Source organism: Camelus bactrianus, chromosome 2, assembly GCF_048773025.1.
Source record: "Camelus bactrianus isolate YW-2024 breed Bactrian camel chromosome 2, ASM4877302v1, whole genome shotgun sequence".
In the NCBI taxonomy this organism is placed as follows: Eukaryota; Metazoa; Chordata; class Mammalia; order Artiodactyla; family Camelidae; genus Camelus; species Camelus bactrianus.
Window position 1 is genome coordinate 56,031,842 of NC_133540.1, and position 16,391 is coordinate 56,048,232.

At 38.1% G+C, this 16,391-nt stretch overlaps 1 protein-coding gene and 1 non-coding gene across 13 annotated transcripts in view; both read left to right on the forward strand.

Moving 5' to 3' along the window:
• Positions 1 to 16,391, forward strand: part of CAMK2D (calcium/calmodulin dependent protein kinase II delta) — a 286,575-nt gene that overhangs the window by 211,380 nt on the left and 58,804 nt on the right. For all 12 annotated transcript variants that reach the window (XM_074341875.1, XM_074341857.1, XM_074341851.1 and 9 more), the window contains exons 7-8: positions 915 to 1,017; positions 7,162 to 7,245. In XM_074341875.1, coding sequence (XP_074197976.1) covers positions 915 to 1,017; positions 7,162 to 7,245 — 187 coding nt within the window. The remainder of the gene's footprint in view (positions 1 to 914; positions 1,018 to 7,161; positions 7,246 to 16,391) is intronic.
• Positions 10,043 to 10,146, forward strand: LOC123616195 (U6 spliceosomal RNA). The gene has a single exon (XR_006724093.1). It is a non-coding gene; the product is annotated as a U6 spliceosomal RNA (small nuclear RNA).

Below are 16,391 nucleotides of genomic sequence, written 5' to 3' on the forward strand. Positions count from 1 at the left end.
TCATCTCTTAAAATCCACAGAGGTGGCCCAGGGAAATTTAAGACTGTCCTGGTGCTTATTTTCAAAGTACCAATGTATCTCGATGCCTTGGTTGGGAAACAGTGGTGTAGACACAGCCTTATTCCAAGTCTGAGTTATCAGTCCTTGAGTAACAATAAATACCTAAGAAAATAAAATGTGTCTTTCTTACAGTATTCTGAGATGTGAAAATAAATATATAAGTAATGCTTTGAATCACACTTTGAAGACATATCAATTATTTTTAAAAATTGGCTTATGAAAAAAAGCCGACTATAACATTTGGCAAATAATAGTAGACTCTTTCTGCCTTTAAGAATAAACAGATTCTTAAAGACAGCAATTTTAATACAGAATTCAGAGTAAGACTCAAAAATTTGTATGGAAATTGTTTGGAAACACAGAGGAGTCAAAATCACTACATTTGGGTCCAAACTGTTGAAGTCAACTAGGATTTAATTTGCACAGTTTCATTTGCCAAATGTCTGTAGTTTGGTCCAACTCTTGTTATCATTTTGCCAAGTTTCCTTCTGCTGAAAATGTCTGCTCTGTTAGGCTTCTAAGCCAATGTCTGTGGCCAAGTCATGCAGCCCTTGGAAGCATGTGAGCAGGTCAAGACAGGTGCGCCCCTTCGTTGGATTTCTCCCTAAGTGAATTCTCTCTTCAGCCCAGTATCTCTCCAGTGCATTTATGCATCTGTCTGAAGCCTGCACACATGATCATTTGTAATCATTTTCTAACTACATTTTCCCTGGGATTTAGGAATGAAAGTCTCCGGGAGAGAGGACAGTGCATGACTTTTTTTTTCCCCTCCCTATCGTATAAAATGCTAGTTTTGAATAGTCACTTAAAATCGGTTCTCACTTCAGTCTTTCTTTTTTTCTTTCTGAGTAAAGCCTGAGAATTTGCTTTTAGCTAGCAAATCCAAGGGAGCAGCTGTGAAACTGGCAGACTTTGGCTTAGCCATAGAAGTTCAAGGAGACCAGCAGGCGTGGTTTGGTGAGTAGAGGCCCTCCCTCTCCTGAGCAACTTGTTCTTTTCTGGCTCCAGGCACATCCCACTTCCTAACCAAAACTGGATGGAAATGTTCATTTTGACAAGTTGACTAATTTTAAGATATTGGACCATTATAAGTACCTAACATTCCTGACATGAAAGGTATATAGTGCAGAAATAATTTAAGGGAAAATATAGTAGAGCAATAACACATAGACTTTTAAGTTAAAGGATGGGTAAAAAATGGATTATGTACTGAGAATAGTAGGAGGATTGCAAATATTCTAAGATTACTTTATTTGAGAGAAAACCGATTGTTCACAGACAGCCTCGCTTGATGCCAAAAACGCCTCTGTAAGTAGTAGGTACTCAGGAAATACTTGCAGAATATTTTACATATTTTGTGATGAGCAAATTAAAGTTTTAAAAATATTATAAGGTATATACAGAAAGATTTATGTCTGTGTGTGTGTTTCATCTTCTATTCTCCAAAGTGCCACTTTCTTCTGTGCAATTTTGATGATTTTCAAATTTCTATATGATCAAATTACTGTTTCCTTGCAATTAAGGAAGAGGTTAACTCTAAACAAATTTTCAAATTATAGCATTTCTTACCAGGCTTATGGATTGTTTTGATATTTAGCCTGAATACATTATTTCACTCACTGATTTTCTTCTGCCTCTCTTTCCGCCATTTCCCAATTTCAGCCCATTTTTCATGTAGTGTCCTGAATATAACCACTCCCTATAACCCCAATCTCGCCTCTTTTCTGACTTTCAGTTTGTTGAGATTAGCTAAATCTTTTAAATGTCCTTCACTTTGAACAACAACAAAGAGAAAGAGAGCTCAAAAAGTGCTTACTTCTTTTGTTTTACACACAAATGCTTCTCTGTATCCCTAAACACACAAATGTACTAAAATGTACACAGAGCTCCCAGGATTCACCATCTCTGATTGGCCCCCACTAGTTAATGGGAGTGGCTGGTGGGGCAGCCTTGTCAGTCTCCCCTACAGGCAGCCTAACTGAGGACCTCATTTTCTGCTGCCTATCCTGTTTCAGTAGTACCTGACCATTATCCTTGTCTGTGATATCTTTCCAGTTTCATACTGCCTTTTACAATAAGGCTCTCCCTAAGCACCAGGTGAATTCAGTACTTCCAAATTTGGCATTTGGTTTGTCATATTTTGACATATGAGTAAGCTTGTTCTTGTTAACTGCAAACTGAAAGAAGGTAGGACCTAGAATTAGTTCTATAAATCTGAGATTCAGAGAGAGGTTTTTATCCTAGGAAAAGGTATGGTTGACACAGATAAAGAATATGCAGTGACAGGAATCGGGGTCCAACAGAAAGTAGCAGGGCTGTCACAGAGATGGGCAGAGCAAATCACTGAAGATGCATCAATTAATTAGGAGGTCCTCCCCCTCGAGAAGCTCACACTTTCATATCAATAAGTATTTACCATGCAGTGTGGGAGCACCTTCACAGAGACATGAGGGAGGTGCTCTGGAGCACAAGAGAGGAATTATGAAGTTCTGCCTCTGGTTGAAATTTCAGTCATTGGGATGAGTCTTCTGCCTTCCTAGTGGCTGAATGAGAGGTTTATTCACAGACATTCAAGGAGATGGGATCAGCACATGCAAAATCTCAGAGGCATGAAACAAAAAATTTGTTACAGCTAAAGTATAAAGTATACTGAGATGAGTGGTAGTTAATGAGATTTTTGTCCTTTTGAATAGTTTGGCTTCTATCTTAGACGTTTCAGGGATCTGGTAAAAATTTAAGTAGGAAGGGACGTACTTGGGTTTATGTTATGTGATGATGATTTTGGTCGCAGTGTGGAGGATGGCTTTGAGGGTAGCCTTAGGACAAGGAGCCAATTAGGCTAAGGAAGTAGTTCAAATTATGCATTAAACAGCTTGAACGGAGGACTATATAGGAGCAAGCAAGTTCCAGGTAACAAGCCTCTAAACTCTAAGAGTCTGTTTAGGGGAAATTGGAGCCCCAGAGGCTGGTTTCAAAGATAGAACTCTAGTCCTGTCTAGAGCAAAGCAAGAACCCTACCTCACCCACCAAAAAGAGGGACTTAGGCTCAGGGATGCAATTCCCAGGACTGTATACAAGATGACGATTGGATACCAGGAGTAAGACAGAAGCTTTATTGTCAGAGCTGAGGCTGAAATTTAACATCAACACTTGGATGATACTTACAAGAGGGTTGGCGTGAACTCCTGAAATCTATTCCGTTTTGGTGCTCTATGTTTTATCTGTTCTGCTAGATCACAAGCTGTTTGAGTGACTGTGTGCAGGGAAAAGTTTCTGCTTTTTCATTTAAAATACTTGAGATTATATCCTGGCTCTGATTCTCCATAGCTGTGACACTGGGCAAGTCATTTAAGCTCTGTGAGGTCAGTGTCCTCTTTGTAGATGAAGATAATAAACACTCCTTCACGGGGCTGTTACGAGACTAAGTGAAGTAGTCCAGTGGAACATGCCTGGGCTGTGAAAGCTGTTCAGTAGGTTTTCAAAAACATCTTGGTATGAAACACATGTCGCAGTACTTTGCCCACACAGTGAACGTTGTTGAGTGAATGACCAGTTATCAGGCTAGTGAAAGCAATAGTGTCCAAACAGAAGTACACAAAATTTCAAATGGTGGTAATTCGTTTCTCAAAGCAAGCTGGTCCCAGAGAAACAATGACAGATGGAGAGTAAAATTCACATTTTTTCTTCAGTATGATGGTGTCAGTTAAGTTCTTGCTAAAGTATCTATTAGAGTAATGACTTTAAGAGGTACATTTTAAATTCTAAGAAAATTTAGCATTTCAAAAGTGTTCAAAAGAAACACATAGTTTCTAAGCTTAAGAGAATGTGTTTCCTTTTTTTTTTTTTTTTTTTTTTTGCTTTTTTTAAGCTATATTTTAAAACTTAATGTACTCAAGTTCAAGCAAATTCTCGTGGTTACCTACCTAGGGAAAAGAAGTGGGCATGTGGTGTACTACATTTCTTTGGGGGATATTACCTGACATATTCTAGGTTTTAGGAGTAAAGGCATGTTTTAGTGTGAATGACTTGTTTTTATATTCAGTGTTATCTGCCATCGTAGTCACATGTATTTGATTAATTTTACCTTTTAAAATATAGTATCATTGTTGAGTGTGGAGCCTTTTTATTTTAATAAGACAAGAGCAGAACTCTTTCTTCATGATGTGTTAATGCCAGAGTTTCAGGCTTTTATGTAATTTTAATGAGTATAAGAGGTCTAATACAAATAAGAGAAATAAAGCCATTATAGAAGCTGTCTACTGTGTCTTATTATTTTTTTAATTCTCATTTTCAAGTTCAAATGTTTGCTTTTCCCATGTTACTTCTTCTGTCTCTCTGGCCCTGACCTCTCTGAATACCAGCCAAGAAGGCTAGAAGTAACACCCTGTGTCATTACACTTGTTAAGATGGCTAGAAAATTTACCAAAGAGAAATAGTCTGTTTCTCCTATGGGATTAGAAATGCTGTTTGCAGTACGCTTCTGGTTTTTTTGTTGCTGCTAGGAGAACAGGATAACTGCCGTGATCTTACTTCATGGAAGAATGATTTTGCTTGGTTGCTATTATGTCTCTTTTTTAAATATTAAGGTTTTTTAATGACAGTATGTTGCAATGGATACATTTCCAACAGTAAGTCAGTCTGTTTTCTCTTTGTGTGATCTGTTCTGATATTGCTATTGGTTTTTCAGAACAAGAAACATGCTGTCTCTAGAGAAGGCAAGCCCTCATTAAACTCCCTGTTAACAGCATATATCATGATAGACTAGATTCTTAGGAGTTTAATCTCCTGCTAGAGAAGACCTTATTTATTTTACCTTCAGTGTTTCTGTATTCATATGGACATCTTGTGGAGTAAGCATGCCGTTTTAACGTTCACGCATTTAGATGTGGGCTTCCATGTTCTTAGGAGTAAGGACCCCACTGGCTGCTGCAATGATAGTAGTGCTGAATATGAATGAGTGTGATGATATTCTCTTAGCATTTGAGTCTCCAGAAGAGGTAATAATTTATATTTAAGATCATCTTTTAATTTCTTACATAATGACTCACATCCCTGTCTTTTCTACTAGATGCAATATCATTAACAGTTCCTATTCCAGGCCATGTAGTCTCCTGAGTTACTGAAGACATGAATTAAAGTTGACCAATTCTAGATAGAAGGGTATGGATTGTGTATAAAAGGGTAGTCAAAATTCAGAGAAAGAAAGGACTACTGAGAACTGTAGTTAGCTAAGGCGATCTCTAACATGGAAATGATTTAGAGCCACTCTCAGAGAAGGAAGGTAGGGGAAGAAAATTGAGGGTTCAAGGAATAGAAAAAGTATAATCAAGGGTGAGAAGGACAAGTTTATTTTCAAGAGACTTTAAAGAGATTTTTAGGGTACATGCTCAGAAGAAGAAAGAAATGATGTTGGGTGAATGAAAGGGCGGTGGGGCAGGGACGAGAAGATAAATGATCTTCAAGTGCCAGCCAGGGCCTTGGTCTTTAATCTGGCCTCTGACATTGGTTTCTCATCGGATTCCCTTTGTCCATGATTCAGCTGGGGAGGAATGGTTGGAATGAGAGAGAGCAGGTACGGCAGATGGGAAGCACTGGGGAGCTCTTCAGGATGGCTGTGCCTATCCCCACCTCAGGATCAGCTGCCTCCACATCCCTCCTCCAGGTGATCTTGGTGCTGTAGGCAGGGGAGCCACCATTGTTGCTCAGTAACTCTCTTCACCTCACACCTGCCAAGCGAACATTTCTATTAAGTAAAGTGTGAGGTAGAGTTGGATCCACTGTGGTCCATGTAGGGCTTCAGCTATAACATATGGGTCTTTTCTTGAAGTCCTTTCTCATTGTCCACCCATCCTCCTCTAAAACAGACAAGGAAAGGGAAAAGTAATGAAAATGGAAAAAATGAAATCCAAAATCCTTTGCCTCATTTTCTAATATAATTTTCAGAGAAGTAACCATGCCTCTCTCTCTCTCTATATATATATATATATACACACATATATATACACACACACTTATTTTTAAGTACAAACTTGTCATGAGGATGAGGGGAAAAGCTCTTTCCTTGGGCACTTTGCATCCCAGTAAATATAATATGCTTCATCAGTGATTTGTAGTTAGAGGAATTTCTAATTACATATCCTTTTAAGTATTTTTTCTTTCTTTTTGTGCTTTTAAACAAAACTTCCAAGTAGGAATAGTTATTTTTTGGTAAAGTAATTTTTTTTTATTTGAAAACTATTATTTTCAGAAGTAAGAAATCTTTTACTCTAGATTCTAGCTATAAGTTGTGATTTAAGTGTACCTTATTGGATTCTACACTGATTTATAGCATATGAAACTTCCTTTTGCCATCTGCCAACTTAATGTCTCTTACATTAAAAGTCTAGCTGAAACTTGCTCAATAGTGTTTTAACTGAATATTCCCAAGTCTTCTCTTTAGTTTCCAGTTACAAGTTCACACTGATTATTGATTTATTAGTACATGGTGAGCTCTTTGATATATTTTGAGGTTATTTCTTCTCCTAGAGAGTTCTTCAGTTACCATTAGCACCACCCACCCATAGACTACCTCACTTTCAAAAATATTTACTAAAAATTTGCTTTAAATTTGTCCCTAGGATCTATGCTTTGAGTCTTATTTTATGAATGACTACTTCTCATAGTAAAGTAGGTAGGCATCATGATAATTATCATCTTTTGCAGGGTTCTCACCCTATCTTCAGTTTTCTCCTAATTTCATGTGTTGGGGAGGATGTTCTGATCCCCTTCACAGGTTCAGTTTTAACTCCCATATAAGTCATTGCGAATCAGAACTGCTAACCAAGTGGCCTGAAAGTATACACCCTGACCATGTGGCACAATGGATTGGCCTTCATATCTGGGAAGAAAGATGTGTTTTTTCTAATAAGCTCCAAAGCAGGACACATTAGTGTTGATTGGAGAGAAACTCGACCCCATTATTTTAGTACTCTGAGAGCCTTGTTTTGTCTTGATGAACAGATCAGCAAATAAAGAAGCCCAAAGAAATTTTCTTCCTTAGTTTGCCGTTTCATATTGGTTTTGTCAAGTTGGTTTTGATTCATCAACGTCTGTTTTCCCTAGGTTTTGCTGGCACACCTGGATATCTGTCTCCAGAAGTCTTACGTAAAGATCCTTATGGAAAGCCAGTGGATATGTGGGCATGCGGTAAGGAGTCATATTTTCATGCAGATTCTGTAGGACACCAGTTCTGTTGTAATTAAAAATAGTATCTCTTCGTTTTGAAGTTGGTGTTGTCTAGCGGTCAACTTAGAGTTAACATTCTCAAACTTCCACCTACAGCTTGGTCACGTGGAGGGACTGGTTGAAGCAGGTTGCTGTTTCTGATTCAGTAGGTCTAGGGTGGGAATATTTGCATTTTTAACACGTTCCCAGGTGGGGCTAATGCTCCTGGTCCTGGGAAACACCTTGAGATCACGGACGTAGAGCAGCCCCCACAGAGGTCATACACTTATGTTCCTGTCCTCTCACCTTCTCCAGGCAGCCCTTACAGCGGGTGTCATGTCTGCAACACGAGGTATTCAGCAGGAGTTAAGAGGGAAATAGTGGGATCTTGGAAAAAAAAATGAAAATGACTGTCCTGTGGGGATTTAGACCTTTGGCAACCTACTCTAGTCAAATAAGTAGCCTGTGCAGGCTCAAAGATACAGAATGGAGAGGATTTCTACTGCAGTTGTTATAACAGAATCTCTGCATGTCAACACAGACTTCTCACATAGGTGAGGGCTGACATACAGAAGGGGTGCTACAGGGTCTTCTGAAACATGTTTCTACCAGGGTTATTGACAGGAGCTAATCCTCTCGGTTCCTGACACTGTCATTACTACCAGACTTTAAAAGAGTTTGACTTTCCTATGCTGCAGACAGATTTTGTTGCCTTGGGTGTTCGTCAGTAAGCTTGGAAGGAGTTGATAAAAAAAAGAAAATCTTTGGTTCTGAAAATAACTTTTTGATTTAGTTTTGTTTAAAAACAAAAATAAATTCACCACTACTGCTTTGTCCAGCTAGATTATCCCACTGTATTTCATGTCAGCTTTATCTCCTTAGCAACAGCAACTTGGTGTTTTGTTTGATCTTAAGCTGATGCATCTTGGGTTTTTGAGTTACCCTCATGCCAGGGAAGGCAGTTATGAGAAGAGCACAGTATTTGGAGCCACAGTGCCTGGATTCAAGTCTTTGCTTTGCACCTTCTGACCCCATCTCCTTGATGCCTCTAAGTTGGCTTCTTTACCTATAAAATAGGAACATTTCACCCTCACAGAATTGTATGAGGGTCAAATAGGGTATACAGTAAATGAAGACATTTTATAGTTTGTAAAGCTATTGAACATACAAATAGCTATTATTACTCTAAAAAGTTGGAATTGTCACCTAATTAAAGTGCGCGGTCTTAGGTGTGCCCCAAGCTGTGTCTTCCTCCTGCCTCCCGGAGAATGTCTTTTAAGCAGGAACTCCAGAATGACTTTGGGTTAAAGCATTGCCTCAAAATGTCCTTGTTCAAATCTAGGCATGAATGGCAGATAACTCGACTTTTTCCCTTGCAATGAATCAGCTCCCATCACTGATCTGTTTCTGCTGATGAATTTAAAAAGGAGTCTAGTACCCTGAGAGGCAGGCAGATGTAGATGGGTTTTATGGAGGGTACCGTGGAGGTGGGTGTAGGTAGCTGAAGTTCGGCCCTCAGACCTGACACTGGAGAGAGAGTGAGTATGGTGTAGACGGGTCAGAAGCAGGGCAAGGAGGGCTTGCGGTCAGGGCACCTCATAGTCTTCACTTCATCAGAAGGGCATCTCCAGCCTCCCCCCACTTCCCTTTTTCTTTATTCTTTCTTCTTTTTTCTCATTTCCTTCCTAGTTTTTCCCCTTCTTCCTCTTCTCTCCCACCTGCCTCCTAAGTTAGGAGGCCGTGTGTGGAGCAGGTAAGAGAACACACCCAGCCCCTCAGTCCTGCCCTCAGACCGGACCGGCACAAATCCTGCAGTCCCGCATCTCAGCTTCCTCTTATAAAATAGGGATAGTGACAGTACTTGCCTCCTAGGACTGCCAAGAGGATTTTTTAAAATAAAGTAAATGTGAGTTATTATTACTATAGTTATTAGAAAGTGTTTCTTTATAAATGAAGTTTCCAGATAATGGATATGTAGCCCTGTGAGAGAGACTGAACACATTTTAATGGATGACTCAGCATTATTGTTGTGACCGCCAGCCAAGTATTGTGATGCCTTCACCCGTTCATTTGAATACCAAATTCTCTCTCTCTCTTCTTTCTTTCTTCACCTTTAGATTATCTTCTTGTTTGCGTTTTATTCTGCAATACATATTATTGTGGACCAGTTTCACAGCTCTTGAATCATATTTCATTCCTTTAAATAATTTCAATCATTGATTTGTTTCTTGAATTAAAAACATTGTTTTACAACGTATCAATGTTATTGGTGTTGAAGAATATCAGATCTTTAACACGAAATCCCACAAAACCCGTAATACTGTACTAGGAATTCTTTCATGGCTCTAGAAGAGAATCAGTGCTGAAACTTACATACGTGGAAATGTCCAGTCCCTATATGGGCCCCTTCACTTTAGTGGCTCTGAGCTCAGGGTGGGCAGCTGCATTTTTAATAACTGTGACATATCATCATGTTTTAGACTTGCTATCTTAGACTTCACCAAACACACTGTGCTCAATTTTAATATTACTTTGGTAAATTTGAGCACACTTGGTTTTGGAATTTTCTGTTTGAGTACATTTCCATAATACAGTTTATGTAGATAACCTTTTAAAATAATGGCATATCTTGTAATAATGGGATTTCACATCTGTGAAATGTGAGATAACTTCTATGAGAGAAGCTCTAAATTACTTGGCTGGAAGAGCAAAGATAGATGAAGAGTTGTTTCTCTCCTTGTTGTCTGAGCTGTGTAACAGTCTTACAGGCTGTTAAGTAGTGCTCACTTCGGCAGCACATGCACTAAAACTGAAACGATACAGAGATTAGCATGGCCCCAGTGCAAGGATGACACGCAGATTCGTGAAGCATTCCATATTTTTGAATCACTTTGCTGTACACCTGAAACTAACACAACATTATAAATCAATGATACTTCAATAAAAAATAAGTGAATATTAAATAGACACTGCACATATACCTACAAATATATATGTGCATGCAGATCTCATGAATGGCTAGAAACTTAGAGCCACAGATTTCAACCCCACTTTTGCTGTGAGCAGATCCACCTTCCATTTTGCTCAGTTCTATCCTTACCTTTACTTTTTTCACACAATTTTCTACAAACAACCAAATCCCTTTGTGACAAGCTATACCCTGTTTAGAGCATATATTTGCCATCAGCTTCCACTTTCTTTAGAGATTGTGGCATCTTTTAATTGCATGCCTAGAAATGCACTTGGGGTCGCACAGCTACCTGCAGAAACGTCTTATATTTTCTAATATTACCTACCTAGGGGAAATGATCTCCCACTGCCTACCACCAGGAACATCATAATAGATTCTTCTGCCTTTTGTTACATTTCTGGGTTACTGCTCTGGGCTTGGAATATTGTTTCACCATTTTATTAAATGTCATGAGAGTTTCATTAAATTCAGCGTACTTCTAAGATGGTGCACTTTTCTTCATCCCCACTGTAATAACCACGAAAGAAATGTACGCATTATTTGACAGCTTTTAGGTAATGGCATATCTTGAGAGAAACTCTTTTTCAGCCATCTGTCAGCACTAGCTCTTGCCAATTGAATAACTATTTCTTTGCAAGGTTAGACATTGGATAGTGTGGTAAGAAATGACAACCCAGATAACAAAAGAAATGCAAGATAAGCTATTTGGCAAAATGGCAGGTCATCTTCTATGTGAATTAAACTATGAGCACTCACTCTGGCTGTCTTTGGGTTGTTGACACAGAACGGAGTAAAGCACAGTATTGGTGTAATGGCTTAAAGAAGCCTGTGCATTATTTTCTATTAGAAACATGCAATAATCTGTACACAGGAAATTTCAGATATTTACCACCATTACCTTGCTTTTGTGATCTCACACAGAATAGAGCCTGACCTGTTCCTGGTCTTTGAAAGCTATTAGTCCATTACTGGAAAGTAAATAATAGACATTAATGAAGCAAGAACATAGCCCTGTGTTCTGCTATTAACAACAGTAAATTGATTTTGATAGTTTTCTTGCATATAGAGCTGTTTTCATAATTCCCTAACGGGATGAGCAAATGTTGTTTAGAGATACCACTGGAACCAAACTTCCTTCTACATCCTGGCTTTAGAAAATAAAAAATGTAAGCCATAAACATGGCCAACACACAGACACATGTGCACACACACACGCCTTGTCTTGCTACTTCTCTACCTGAATTAGATACCAGAACAGTTATGAGTGATAATAAATTAGTGGCTATCACAGAATACACTATAGCTTTTGACCAACCTTTGAAATATTATGGAATGTATTTCTTTTTTTTCTTTTATGGCCAATTTAGGTCCAGCCATTGTGTGTTTTCTGAACCTTAGCCTTTTCATATTTCAGCTGTGATAAATCAGCATCAAGCACTTTTTAAGGAAATACTTACCATTTTGAAATCTCAAAGCTACTGGACAATTCGTTGCTCTCAGCAATTCTGCAGTGCACTGACACTAGACCATCACAGGTGCGCCTTACAGTCAGAAAGCTCTCACCTTCATCCCTCATGACTCACATCTTCATAGGTCCTCAACCCACAGAGCTTTACCCTCAATGATAGTCCCTACCAATATCCTCTTACTCTGAACTTACATCCCTTTAGATATTTCTCAAATATATAGTGTTCATAGTTTCCCTAACTTAATGTTTTTCAATCTGTAGATCACAGACCACATGCTTCAAAGTGACTACCTGAGTGCTTATCAAAATACAACTTTCTGGGACCTACCCAAGAACCTGAATAATATTATAATAGGATATATATATAATAGGATATAATAATAGGATAATAATAATAATAGGATAATATTCTCTGTGATGTTCAGGAATTGCATTTTCACAAGCTTGCCCGGTGATTTTGAGGCACACCAACTTTTACCTAGCTAGTTGCAAATTCTTTTAGAGCAGCGGATTTTGGGATTGTGACAGAACAGAGCAAAGGTTGCAAAGAGCTGGCCTCTAGATGTCTTGGCCAGACAGTTGGACCTTTTATATTGGGGCATTGGCATTTATCTTTATAATGTGTTACCAGGAGATTTCCTTGGAAACTGTCAGATCCTGGCTTCTCTAACCGAAAGAACTAATAACAGGATGCTTTTGTTCTTATGTGGCAGCTGTACCTGCCAGACAGATGACACCTGCTCTCCCCTGGTTCCTGCCCTCCCTCGTGCACAAGGCGGGGACAGGCATTCACCCCAGCCTGGTGCCAGAAAGCCTTTCAGTTTGCCACTCCTACTACATGGTCTGAATAGTTTTCATTATCTGAAAAGTAATTTTCTATCTTGCTTGCTTTGATCTTATCTTTGTTCTATCCATCATTGCCCTGTAGGTCCCAGAGTGTTAGTTGAGCATTATCACTATTTGAACTGTGATTTCTTTCTTTCTTTCTTTTTTTTTTTTTTTTTTTTTTGCATAAGGGATAAAAGGGAGCCATACATATCCCTCACTGGTTAATTGTGCGTTTCCAGACCCCACATGCATTTTGCATGCAAGCTCATGGTATGCCCTTTAGTTTCTGAGACTATGAAGTGGATGTCTTTTTAGATTGCTCCATTAAGTTGCCTGTGGCTTCTCAAGAGTTTCTCAACATTGCTTCTTCATCTCTTTTTTTCATAAAAGCAGGCTTTAGAATGGTTTAATCATTAGTGTGATTATAGCTTTAATCATTTTTCTAACTCTAGACTTTATTAAAAATCAGTTTTGAATGTTCTTGATAATGTAGTCTTTCTACCTAATCAGTAATCAGTGCTTCTCAACTTATTAATCAAACAACTCTAGCATCTCCCAAGCACAAATATGTACATAAGATGATGAAGACTAGTTTTAGGTTCCATTTTTAAAATGTTATATGAAGCTGACTATGTCAAAATAGCTTTTTAAGTTTTTAAGGAAAATTCTCTCTACAAAAGTAAAGAGAATGATAGTATGATGAACTGATGGCTAATCTTATTTCATCTACACCACCCTACTCATTCCTCCACCCGAGATTATTTAAGTCAAGTCCAAACATTGTATCAATACATCTATAATTACTTTAATGAATATCTCTAAAAGAAAAGGGCTTTTTTAAAAGTGTGACAATGGTAGCAATATTTTAAAGTATCATATAATAATAATTGCTTAAAATCATCAGGTATCTAGTAGTTTTGCTATTTGCCCTCCTGTCTTATCATTTTGTTATCAATTTGGTCTTTTAAGTCTCTTTTCACTTGTAAGTTCTGCTCTTCTCTTTCCTTCCCACTCTCCTCACTCCTCTCTTCTCAATTTATTTGTTGAAGAAACCTGTAGTTCCTACAGAGCACCCCTCAGAGTACCCAGTCCTGGTCTCTACACTCTGGTTTCCACTAACGGAAACCAGGACTCCTTGTAGAAGTAACTAATCCCAAGTCTGGAGCAGGAAAAGTACAGAATGATTCAGGAGCACCTGGCCGTACCAGGAAGAACAGAGACTATTAGAGACCACAGAGTTCACATTAACAGGACTCAGGAGCCAACTTGAAGAGTCTCCTACTGGTTAAAGATGGGATAATTAGAGGATAAATAAGAAAAGTTACAGTAATAGATTGAAACATCAAGTAAGTTTAAATCCATGCATTCGTAATGATAATCAAAACAGAACAGCAATCCTAACCTTCAGAGGATGCTGGGGAACTAATGTATTATTTTGAAAACTGATGTATAAAAAAGGAAAAAAATCAATTCCTCTACTTTTCTTACATGAACTATAAGTTGTTCTTAGACTAAAAAAGGCATAAAGGAATTAGAATATCATTCTTTTGCAAAACAAAGTATCTAGGCAGTGATCATCGAAGGCTGCTAACATCATGAGAGACATCTGACATTTGGAGGTCATATCACCCCCTGATATGTTCTTGCAGAAAAAGCAAAAGAAGACTCTTTGATTGGCTTTTAAAAATGTTAGTGCCTTAGTTATAGATAGAGAAAAAAGACTCTTTTTTTTTCATTTATTCTCATATTTTTTCTCTGCCAGGAGAAGATGGTAAAATACTAGGATTATAAGAAAATTATAAATTGGAACCTTACTAGTAAGGCAAGGATTCTCCATTAGACAACAGAAAATTTAAAATATTCAAGTTAAAGTGCATAGGTAAAGGAAAAAGTGGCTACGGGGAACATTTAAGGCAGGACCTTACTGTGTGACCATCAAGGCCTCTCAATTCGACAACACAAACACTTTAAAATTGAAAATGACCATTCTTGTTAAAGTTCATAGAGAAAGAAAAAGTGACCTCAGGGAGTGTTTTAAGACAAGACTTTGTCAAACTTGCTTGTGGCTCAGTTATGTTTCTTAAGCTGTCAGCCTCCACTTCCTCATCTATGAAATGGGAACAGTAACATCTACCACATAGTAACATATCAAGGTTGCATGAGCTAATGCACTAAAGCACTTGTAACTGCCCAGTTAGTGTCATCTACAATAAGACTGACTAGTATTATCCTTCTTAGTATGCCACAACTCTCGTCTTTGTTCTATACTTTCAGAAAATAGAACCACAAAAGAGCTATAACTCAGAAATGCTTCCAAATCTGGTCTAATGAGCAAGTCAGAGTTAGTTTACAGAACAACATTTATTTTAATAGGCCTTGACAGTTTAACATCAGCCTGCTCAGTAGTGCCTCTGTAACTTTTTTCTTTAAGTCTTCTGACCTGAAAGTGTTTCTAAATCTCCTCTATTTATGCTATTATTTTATTAAAAGTACATTTTTGGTAGAAACCCCTCAATCAAACAAATAATGAGCATTTATCTACACTGTGGCTGCTGATTCTTGGGGAATGAACTGTCTCAGAGCCCTCCCCTCGCAGAGAAGTACCACAGCAAGTAAATGTAATGCACAAGAATAAAGCCTCAGAAGCAGGCCAGGCTTGCAATCCCAGCCTAGGTCCAGAATGCTAAATGTCACAGTTGTGAGCTTGTTTTTTAATTTTATAATAGCCTAACTCCAGTTGTTATTAGAAAATGTCTAATTAAAAATTAGTATAAACTATTGCCATTACAAAACTGATTTTCCTCTTCACTCCCTAAACCATAGCTGAGGGCTAAAACCGTTTAGGGTACGTTCTCTTTTCTACTTGCATCCTGGGGACACAAGCACAGGTACTCATCATCATCATTGTTGTCATCATTATTACTAGATGCATCCATTACATCATATAGTAAAAATATGAAAATAAATTTCAATGAATGCACATTAAATCTATAATGTAGTGAAAGATGGAAAAATATTTTTATGTTGTGAAGGTGAGGTACCAATATATTGTGACTTTCTGTATGGTCCTTTTTTTTTTTTTTTTTTTTTTTTGATTTTTAACTCCACTGTGATGAAATAACTTTCAATCTCAACTTAAAAACTTTGTTGGGTTTTTATTTAATAATGTTTTTTAAAATGTTTTATTCTGGTAGTGATCTGATTTTGAACTGGATCTCCCTGAAGCAGGTTAGAAAAATCTAGGGCAATTAAACCCGTGTTTAAAGCCATTGCAGCCGCGGTGGTGTCTATCGTGTAAAGATGTCAGGCTAATGGACAGGACAGGGCTAGATGTCCCTGACAGAGGAAAGGTAAGGAAACAAGTGACTAGCCCTGATGAGCGGAGAGAGGAATCTAAGGCACACCAGGCAGTTTCCCTATCTTACCCACCTCTCCCAGCCTTCCCGCGGAAAGGGAGTGCAGCAAGAGGAAAAGAGGGGGCAGGAGACATCAGAGCCATGGCAGACCTAACTCCAGGACAAGGGGCTAGAAAAGAAAGTGAAGACCTTAAGCAGGGCAATAAAGTATTTCAAAAGTAGAGGAAGGGACGTATGATGAGAAAGAGGACCTTCCCAGGAGACATTTAGACCCTAGATATGATTTCAAAGCAAGTTAAAAGCCAGTGAAGACAAGAATTTTTTTTTAACTTTAAAGTTAAATCAGATATTGATGACTGATTTGTGAATAATTGCATATTTATGAAAAATATATCAAATTATGTTAAAGCTGAGTATTTAACTCTTTGAATTTTATGTTCAACTTCAGTCTCCTCTTCCTTTTCCCTCATTGTAATATGTACTCTTCTGTAGTATCACTGGTTTA